The sequence below is a fragment of the Prinia subflava genome, chromosome Z (assembly GCF_021018805.1).
Source record: "Prinia subflava isolate CZ2003 ecotype Zambia chromosome Z, Cam_Psub_1.2, whole genome shotgun sequence".
Taxonomy (NCBI): Eukaryota; Metazoa; Chordata; class Aves; order Passeriformes; family Cisticolidae; genus Prinia; species Prinia subflava.
Genome location: NC_086283.1, coordinates 43,640,151 through 43,651,007, shown reverse-complemented (window position 1 = coordinate 43,651,007; position 10,857 = coordinate 43,640,151). Strand labels below are relative to the sequence as shown.

At 37.3% G+C, this 10,857-nt stretch overlaps 1 protein-coding gene across 5 annotated transcripts; it reads right to left on the bottom strand.

Annotated features, from left to right (window-relative positions):
• Nucleotides 1-314: 314 nt before the first annotated feature.
• Nucleotides 315-10,824, bottom strand: NUDT12 (nudix hydrolase 12). 5 transcript variants are annotated; one of them, XM_063421857.1, is made up of 7 exons: nt 10,692-10,824; nt 9,989-10,202; nt 6,779-7,371; nt 5,639-5,821; nt 4,566-4,679; nt 2,983-3,182; nt 315-1,739 (listed from the first exon to the last, which is right to left on the bottom strand). In XM_063421857.1, the coding sequence occupies exons 2-7, from the start codon at nt 10,192-10,194 to the stop codon at nt 1,629-1,631; spliced, it is 1,407 nt and encodes a 468-aa protein (XP_063277927.1). In that variant the 5' UTR covers nt 10,195-10,202; nt 10,692-10,824; the 3' UTR covers nt 315-1,628. The 5 variants fall into 5 exon arrangements, with proteins under 5 accessions (XP_063277927.1, XP_063277931.1, XP_063277929.1 ...); XM_063421861.1 differs by having other exon boundaries at nt 5,639-5,806; XM_063421859.1 differs by having other exon boundaries at nt 10,674-10,797.
• Nucleotides 10,825-10,857: the final 33 nt, after the last annotated feature.

The window sequence follows — 10,857 nt, the reverse complement described above, 5'->3', positions numbered from 1 at the left end:
TGTTACCATGCAGTCCTGCTGGTACACGTGGCCTACAACAGCTTTCCACAACTCTCCTTCTCCGTAAAAGAAAATTTTAAGGGAAACGGTGTATTGTTTCCTTTTTCTTGCCAAACAACTCAAGAGACAATCTGATTGTCTTTATTTGTAGGTATGGCTGAAACAAGGGAGAGAATGAAGCATCATAATATGTCAAATAGTCCAAGTCTGTCAGGAATGCTTCTTGCTTTAAAGTTTCTTAGGTATTGCCTTACAAAAAAACCATGAAAATTGCTGAGCATAGAGTGACATGGATGGGGAAAAAAATGAACCAATCAGGATTTTACTACAGTTTTACTGATTCCAGGCTGCAGTGGATTTTGGAAAAAATATAACACCATTCAGTGTTAAAAAGAATTTAAATTACTCCAAAGAAACAACTCATATAATAATAAGTTTACATTTGTCAGTATAATTGCATTTTCCTCAGGTTATTTGCATTTCTTTTCATATCACTGCAATGACTGCAGAATGACAGACTATGAACTGTTACATAATGGAATTAATAATAAAACAGTATACTTTCCTTTTTAGAATATCAACATTATCATAAGTAACTTGATAAAGTAAGGCACAAACCTGAACAGCAGCATTAAAAATACATAAATAAATATTTTAATTAACATATTGCTATCCCAGTCTTATAGAGGCAGTTAATAAACTTCTTTCAAGTGTAAGATTCTTAACAGCAGATACAACCTTAGCATCTTTATTTCCCTAAAGAACTTTCTGCATATTTTGAATATGCCTAGTTCTTCCTTATTCATTACTCTATAGTTTCATTTCTAATTATCAGAGAATGAAATTACTTATTTTCTAGCATCAATATGTACATTGTTCTCTTGTAAAACCACTAATACTTAGGATTTGGGGGTGGTTCTCCAACACCATTTTCAAAAACAAAGTACCGTGTTATACCTTTCAATTCAGGCTGACATACAATTGGGTAAGTGCAGGCTAAGTCAGAATGGACAATTAAATGCTCTGCTTTTACTCATCCATTAATATACATTAAAATGAATTTGTAATGTAAAAGATACGAAATACCACATATTCACTATTTACATATGATATTAACTTTAAAATAACCATAGTTGGTAAGGCTTTCAGCACTGAATGTAGATTTTTGTGACAGGTCAAATTTAAAGAATGGAGATAGGCAAAAATGAGAATGAAATAATTAAGGCCAAATAGGAGGATGTAAGTAGAGAATTCAAACAGCATGCAAGGTCAGACAGCCCTCTTTGTAATGCTGTGACTCCTTCCAGTAGGGGAAGACCAAATCAAACATAGGAAGTATAAGAGCAAAAGGTATAATAATTTCATTCTAAAACAAAAAACACAGCCTGTACTCAACAAGGTACCAATTCCACTTATTTGTTGCTTGCTTGCTTGGGATAATTACTGGCTTTTGTCCAAATCTCATTCAGGTCTGAAAACACCTACAAAGGTTTGCACAGTTTAGCTCTAGAACCAATGTGAAGGCTCAGAAAATCACTTGGTTACACATTCACTAGACAAACAGTTCTAATTTATTCCAAATTAAGCATTCAATAGAAGAAGCAACTTAAAGAAATCCATTTCTTGAATTAAAGATTAGCATTCATTCCAATCCAATGTTTTATCAACTGGTGTGCAATAGCTCGACTTGGTGGTACAAAGAAAGAACGCTGGTTTCCTTTAATGAGAACTTCCATGACCTGCAATAAAAAGATATTTTTTTATTTTTAGAAGACAGCATTATAAACCATATAGAATCTAACACTGTATTAATGCAGAAATTATCTTCCTATAATGATCCATCAGTCTACCATTGCTATACCTATCGAAGAGCTACTAAAAGATTCTCCAAGGTAAATGCAGAGGAAGTCCCACATTGTGTGAATGATGACATTTTTGAGCTTAATGTACCCCAAAGGATACCGTCTTCCAAACAGAACTGTGGAGACTGCCAGCATACTATTTCAGGTTTTTGTGGAGCCTTTTTATGGGAAGGACCACCAGATGGTGCTCTACACTGTGACAAAAGTAATTCTTTCAATTTTTACATTTAGTGCCAAACAAGATGTGTTTTGTTGGTCTTCTGAAGCAGTTGCAAGTATAATGCAAATACACTTTAGTATATCTTTGAAGTATATTTATTTCCAGCTGCCAATCTGCAGGTGATTAGCTGTATTCAGAACTGATGGTCATTTAAAATAATTCTCTCAGCGTTAACAGAGATTGTAGGTGACTAACTCTGCCTTCAAGGTGACTTACAGTCAAAACACTTGGAACTGCTAGGCAGATGTCCACTGTTATTAAAAGCTTAGCTCCCAAGCTGCCTATGGGAAAACCCTGTGAAAACCAAGTTGTGCAAGCAATCTTTCCCTCTACACATGAACTGAAATACTTCTGTGGAAGTCTTTTCTGTAACTCTTTTATTTGACTATATTTTGACTACTGATGGAAGCTAAGTGTAGGATTTCTTATTAATGCACAGTAATCTGCATTAAATACCAGCGCATTAAAATAGTACTGCATGAAAAAAGATGGTCAATTTAATGAATTCCCAGAGTCCATACTTTAGCTTCCACCATCACACTGGTAGCATGCTTGTTTGGAGAAACTGTGATGAATAATGCTATTTAATACTACTTCTGCATGAAAATCACAGGCTTGCTATGGAAATGGGTTAAAATAACCTGGCTATCTTACAGAAGGGAAAGGTGAAGAGTAAACTGGCAAAGTCATAAAATGAGCTTGCAAGTAACTCAGACATTACTGTGAATATCTGTCTTTCTCTGATTGTGCCTAACCTACAATCACAATATAATGCAACTGTAGTATGATAAAATGAAGAGTACACATTTGACTTGATGGAAAAGCAAGTGTCTGTTGTATGCCAGAACCAATACAGTCACAGACTAATCAATAGAAGAAGAAAATGAAATTGAACTCTACCTCTTCTCTAGTGAACCAGCGGGCATCCTCTATTTCATTCTTGTCAACTTTAATTTCTGTGGACACTGCAACAGCTAAGCAGCCAATCATTAGGGAGGAGGGCATTGGCCACGGCTGACAAGAGATGTACTGAACATGGGCAACTTTGACTCCAGCCTCCTCCTCTACTTCTCTTCGAACAGCATCTTCTATGGTTTCGCCTAATCAAAAATGGCAAACAACAAGCAGCTCATAAAAATACTCCAAGCAATGATCACACGCTGTGCTTTGAACTGACTCAAAAGATTTGAAACTGCCCAAGGCAATTATCTACAAAGATCTAGTTCAGAGATCAGGGCAAAGTCCTCAGCACAAGACACAAAAGTCTAACAAGGTAAATCAGCCACCTAATAAGGTAAAAACGCAAAATGGAACGTTGAAAATAAAGTGTAGTAATTTCTCCATAATAATACTTATTTCGTGAATTGATAATTCATCATACACACAAATCATTATCTATACCTAAAATGTCAAAAATTAGGTAGAAAATATATAATTCCTATAATTATTCTTGAAACATTGATCTGTTAATTTGTAACTAGCTCCATGTTAATTTCTGGATTTTCCGTATGATAGCATGTAGTACAGCATGTACTACAACTTGAAAAATCAGCATTTGGAATTACAACAGTAAGAAAGCATATTAGAATACTTGCTCACATTTCTGCATTGTATTATTCTCTTTGCCTGACTCATTCTTCATAGTCCTAACACATGCAGACAATACTGTAAATTGAAACTTCAATGGAAATCTCTGCTTCCAAATCCATAGAAAACTGTGGATGCCTGTGTGTGGAACACTGATGGTCACTGGCCTACATATGCACACATGTACTTTGCTGTAACCACGCATTGCAGGTTCATTAAAAGACACAGTCCAACCATCAGAAATAAATATCTTGACTTCTTCCAAATGATACCTGAATAAACATGCTGTCACTGTACATCAACCTGCACACATTTATTGAATATATTTATTCACTATAATTTCACTGTTGATAAAGATCTATTCCCAATATAAGAATGTTTTGCAAGTTGTTCTGCAGGTACTTGTAATTGTAACTACTTTCAACTACTATTGCTTGACATAAGTATTGAAATATCTCTTCATCTTTCTTTCAGAATTATGTAATTTCTACTCATCTTCCACAGAATCAATGAGGCTGTAAACACAGAAGTATATCCTTAACTTCATGTGAAGTTTAACTTAGACTGTAACTCTTACTTTTCCTATGCTAAAATCCTTTACCAAGTATCACCAGCCAAAGTAACATGTTTTAAAATGATTTTTTAAATTTAAGTAGTGATTTAAGGCTACATGATATGAAAACTATTTTTTTATTTACTCAGGTTGCTTTTTGCCTTTTTTTTTATAAATCAGCAGCTGCAAAGTACAGAATAAGCATATTTATTATAACAACTCATCTATCAGGAAGCAAAAAACTTCAATTTGAGCTAACACAAAATATATTTCTCTGTAATTGTAAAGATATAATTCTCTTATTGAGAAAACACATTTGATATAGGAAAATGAAATTACTTACCAGGTTCTACAAATCCAGCAAGGCAGGTAAACATTCCGGGGGGAAATCTCTTCTGCCTACCTAAAAGGCAGTGGTTCCCATCTGGATGGATGACTTGCATTATCACAACAGGATCTGAAAAGGACACGACATGAATATATTTCAACATCTGAGGGACTTAAATGCAATAAAAACTTCCAGTCTATTCCATACCAATGCATATAAAGACAAAATTTATATTGAGATCATAATTGTGTGCATGCCCAGAGTAAGCTGTTATTTCATTTCACTTTGAGATTTCTCTCCCAAAGAGATGCAAGATACCTCTTAACTTGTTTGTGCAACACATATACTTAGTAGAAGCAGTTTACTAACCAAGGCTTGAAATGCAGGACAGAAATTTCCTGTAGCCAAAGCACACCATCTACTAAGAGTATCAGCAGTTCTAACCTAGCTATGCATCCAGTATACACCAACAGTTTTTACACCAAATTCAGTTATTAGCACCTTCTCTTCACCATGGAGGTCTGCAGAATGTATTTTTGACTAACACCAAATAACTAGACACTTTGCTGACAATGTAAATACTGACTAAATACTGATTACTTTCCACCTTTGACTTTGTTTACTCTTTGCTGTCAGTTTCTCATATAATGTTGCACTTTGACAAATTTTCTCACTTCTGGTCATCGTATCTGTCTTTTTATTTCTACTTTACTATTTTCTCTTATTGGTTTAAGCAACCCTATTACATTCATGATCTTTTTCCCTTTTTATTGTCATCTGGTTTTAAGTAAAAAGTACAATGTGACCCTTTTGTACTGCCGATATCTCATTTATACTGTTGGAATTCCTAATTGATATTACTTGATGAAAGAAGGTTTGCGTTGTCACAGCAATTCTGACTAGTGCAAGAAAGAGAAGCCAGAACTACTTAATCCTAAACAGAGCTGAGACACACATAGCCTGTGGAGACACAAGCATGGAAGACCTACGACAGAAGTAAGCAGCTGAAATAACTAGAAATAAATTAGAAATAAACTGATTTACATTCATATAATATAAGCAAGCCACTTTTGAATGAGTAATCTCACCAACTCTTGGATATGATGTGTTGTGAACTCCTTGGAGACTGGGACAATCTTCTTTTAAGCAAGTTTTCTTGTAACCTCCTTCTTCAATCTTGGTTGAACTCCCACATGTTGGGCAGAATCGGTAGCGGCTGTGCCATGCTAGAACAGATCTTGCCTGGGCTATTACTCCTTCAAAACAATACATTGAAAATGCACAAAATCAAATACTAATTCATACTAAGCTTTTAACACCACAGAAAAATCACGTAATGAAGTTTAACACATAAAAAAATCAAAGTCAGAGTGTGGTTTGAATCATAATCGTGGCTATAGGTGAACTTGAGCAGTATGAGTTATGCAGACCTTTTTCTTTGCAGCACAGCAAATGCAATAGAACATGGTATTAAAGAGCTACTGGGCAATTTACACATATTCAGAAACAAATTCACCCAGATCAATATACTGTTTCTCACAAAAGTCACTTTGTGTAGGCAAACTGCCAAAATTACATGTATCAAGTCTTTCCTAGACGACCATTTTAGGGCTACTGCAGGTATTGACATAATAATGCATTGTTCCATTTGAACTTAAGGTTCAAGGCAAGCTTTCCCTTTATTCTTATGCAAAAATGAAACTGCTACAACAGCAGTCATTAACAACATTTTTTGTTAATGTCCTTACTAACACTAATTCACTTTGGCATCCTGACTTTTCAACACTTCTTTGTCAAATGAGTATCCAACCCACTCTTATAAAGGAATTAGGTTCTCATTTCTTGTTATTAATAATTTCATAATAATTAATTTTAATTGTTAATTTCATTACTGAAAACTCGGTATTGACAGATTTTTTCCCTTTTTTGTGTTTATAATGTTCATGCATGAATATTTGAATAGCACTGTTTAAACTCCATGATGATCAATAGTTTTACAGTCTAATATTGTCATAGCAGAAATTATTGCTTTGCAAATGCACATGTTCTTACATACAAAGTTCTTCATAAAACCATTGCCAGGCTTTAAAATCAAAACATTTTTAAAGCCACTGAATACATGATTTCTTTGCAGTGGTTTGTCTTTTGTTTGAATTATATCTCAGGAAATACCAAAGTGTACCTTTCTGATTATACGTTTTGTACTTGCTGCATTTTATGCATCTTACCAGCTTCTTTTTCAGGTAACTGCAGTAGTGCTGGCATTGGCGGGTGAAGGAAGTAACAGTCCTCATGCTTCTGCTTAAATTTTTCAGCAGAATCAGAATCTATGCTAAGAGCAAACCAAGCAACTAACCCATCTTCATCTTCTTGCAGAACTCTTCCATTGCAAGCAGCCATCATGTTCACGTCAAACTCAAGTTCAACTCCAAGAAAAATCAAGGTACATTCTTCAGTTTGGTTCATGTACTGTTCTACATCCTTGTGGCACAGCCTACAAAGCTTTACTTCTGGTTGGTGTGAGCTCTCTCTTCCTCCTCCCAAAGTAACTAAGGGACTTAGATTTGAGAAGAGGATGTATACTGTAGCTGGATGGCTTTGTTTTTTACTTAGCCACTTGGAATCTGTTCTTTTATCACTCCTTCTGTCCAGAAGCGTCATGCCAAAATAATTTTCATATTCTTTCACATCATTTGACAAAAAACTAGGTTTCTGATCACCTTTCACATTAGCCAACAAATTTGCTATGTGTTTGTACCCCCAAAATTTAGCAATGTCCAGAGCTGTCTGCCTTGATTTATTAACGATGGATCTGTCACACCTAAAGAAACAGAAAAGAGCTGAGGTTACCAAAGTAAATATGTTTAGAAAGGGTCCTGATGCTGCCTTATTCTTATTTACTGCATATACATCTGACACTATTAAGGTACAAAAACTTCTAGACACTCTGTCTATACTGGGATAACATTTAGGCAAAAATATTTAGCATCATGATGACAAAATATAATTATATTTATTTTTCTTTTGCCAAGGCTATAGTTCACATTTTTGTTGATCCTTTCCAGATTATCATTCACCAGAATTCATGAAGTAGTAAAAAGGCAATGAATTAATTAAAATTCCACACATTGTATCATTAAAAAAGGGCTCACAAACAGAGTTTTGAATGGCAGGCTACAGGTCTGTTCCTCACAACCAGTAATCAAAACGGAGGGAAGCAAAAAAAAAAAAAAAAAAAAAAAAAAAAAAAAAAAAAAAAAAAAAAAAAAAGCGCAGCCTAACAAGCATTACTTTCTAGACACTACTGGAAACAGCAACAAAACATTTACAACAAAATATTTTATTGAGATTAATTGGCTTGTTCAGCCTGGAGAAAAGAAGACTGAGGAGAGACCTCACTGGGGTCTCCAAAATCCTCATGAGGGAAAGCAGTGGTGTAGGTACTGATCTTTTCACTCTGGTGGCTAGTCACAGGACATGAAGCCAGAGTTCAAGGAGTGTTTAGACAACGCCCTCAGGCATTTGGGCACACAGTGGAATTCTTGGATGTCCTGCGCAGCTGCAGGAGTTGATCCTTCTGGGTCCTTTCTAACTCAGGATATTTGACGATTTACCAAAAAATTAGAATCAAGAATATAGCCTCTGCTTAGTGACAGAAGCTGGTTCCTGTAGGGATCTTTTAGTTACTCAGATGTCTATAAAGTGAAACAGATAAGTGAATGTTATAATCTAATCTTAGAAATTTAAGAAAAAGAAACCCAAATTTTAAATAAGTTGAGGTTGATTGGGAGGTCAAAACAACACAATTAAATTATTTGTTAATCTTAAATTGGTAAGTGAAACAGAAATGTCACTGTAAACTACAAATTACATAATAAATACTAGACTCATCAGTTTTTAAAACCAGAAGATGCCAGTAATCTTAATGTTGCTGATACACAGGTAACCATACCACAGGCAAGATCATTTTGAGATTTTATATTCAACTCAGTAGTTTTTGAGGGAATTTGAGTACAGCTTAGAAAACTACTCAAAAGTTAAATTACAAGGTTTTGCTGCTAAAGCAACTCCTCTCGTGACTCAAGGGAATGGTATGAAGCACTCTGAGGGGAGGTTTAGGTTGGCTATCAGGAAAATGTTCTTCACCCAGAGGGTGGCTGGGTACTGGTACAGCTTCCCCAGGGCAGTGCTCACAGCACCGAGTCTGACAGAGTTCCAGAAGTGTTTGGAAAATGCTCTCAGGCACATGGTGTGATTCTGGGAGATGCTGCTGTGCAGGACTATGAACTGGACTTAATCCTTGTGGGTCCCTTTCAACTTGGGATATTCTACGATTCTACAATTCAGTGATAAAAAACAACTGACTAGATTTCTAGAATTATTCTCTGTAATGTTATGAAATACTATCTTTATAGACAATTATATTTATATAACCAGCAACTGCAATTGTCAAAATAATTATTCTAACCGTTAACTAATAGGAGAGCAATGAGGCCACAGCATCATTTTGCAAGCTATATTCAATTGCCTAAGAGAGCAACCATGAAAAGGACATTTAAAAGTGATATTCACTTTTTTCAGATGAAAAGCATAACTTTAAAACTATTATCCTATTTGCCAACTGATAAATTCCCCAGCATGTCAAAAGATTCCTCAATACACAAAATCTGGAATACTTAAATCAGTACTGGAATGTACTGATTATGGTAGAAACCAGTGGTTCATCTAACACCCCAGACTGAGCCCCATCAGAGGCTACAGGTCTTGGCTGTAAAAGAAAAAAAAATCAAAACCGAGTGGGATGATTACTGGAGGCTGAGGAATGTTATGCCTGAAGTTACTCATTAACTACCGAATGAACTAAACTAGCTTTTTTCTGTAATTAGGAGTTCAGAAAGGAACAGCTTGGTCTTAATTAACATTAAACTCAGTTAAACACATTTGATTCTAACTTAGTTCTAAAACTTTTTTCCATTTGAAATAACTTCGGAAAAGGTGAGTCTGTCATGTCCTACTGAAGAGTCAGCCAGCATTTTACATTAAAAAATATTCAAGTGGATTACATATCAAGTTTAGAGAAAAAAATTCAAGTGGATCAAATACACCCAATTTATATTTAGTACAGTGGTTGAAATTAGGGTGCAAACTTTGTTCTATTGTGTCGGCCTCTGTAAAAAGTGACAACACAAGCTCGAATATTAAAGGAGCAACTTTAGAGATATTTATGACTTTTAGACTTTCTTGGCAAACATGAAAAGCATGACGCAACAGCAGATCCCAGTTATAAACTGACACAGAATACATTTTCTGTGAATTTCAGAGAATTCTGCCACTGTCTGAATGGTAAATTTACTTCTGAGACAAAACTGATAGGGATAAAAAAGGGGAGAAGGGTGTGCAAGATAGAGCTCTTGAATGGGGTCTACTACAGAGCTTACCCTTCCTGAAGAAGAACCTGCACCACGCCGAGGTGCCCGTTCCTGGCCCCGTACATGAGGGCTGTCCAGCCGTTCGCCGCGGCCGCGTTGAGCAGCGCCGGGCAGCGCCGCAGCAGCGCCCGCAGCGCGCCCGCGTCCCCGGCAGCGGCCAAGCCGTGCAGCTGCGAAACCAGCTCCTCATGCAGCTTCTTCTCAAAGCCCGTCATCGTGCCAACTGAGGGAAAAGAAAAATGCCTGTGGGCACACCCACCACTTCTAAAACTATTTAAGTAAAAGACCGAGATTTAATGCTGTACAGAAAATCAGTATTACTACCGAATATACAGACACAGCAAACTGTGTCCGTGATTGGTGTTATATTGTTATTCCAAATCAAATCTTCGTCCTACCCATCTCCTAACATAGTGAAGCTTTACCTTAACAAATCAAAACCAGTTTTAAAGAGGCTTAAGGACCACAAGATTTCACTACGGAAATGTAAATTCTGAGTGTAAAAAAACCACTCCGTGGTTTCTAAACCAAACGCACACACAGAAGCGCATAGACACAGACACACACATTGCTGCCAGGACTGCTGCGCAACACAGCGACAGCTTCTGTTCCTCGGGGCCCGCTGCACTCCCTTCCCCAGGACCGCCACCCGGCCCCAGCAGCGGGGCCCCGTTACCGTGCGCGGCCCCGTTACCGTGCGCGGCCCCGTTACCGTGCGCGGCCTCCGCGGGCAGCCAGGCCCCGTGCGCGCTCCCGCCGCGCCCGGCAGCGCCGCCGGAGAAGCCCCGCCCCGGCGCGAGACCGGGGGAGACGGAGCGGGGCCGAGCGGGGCCGAGCGGGGCCGAGCGGGGCCGAGCGGGGCCGAGCGGGGCCGAGCG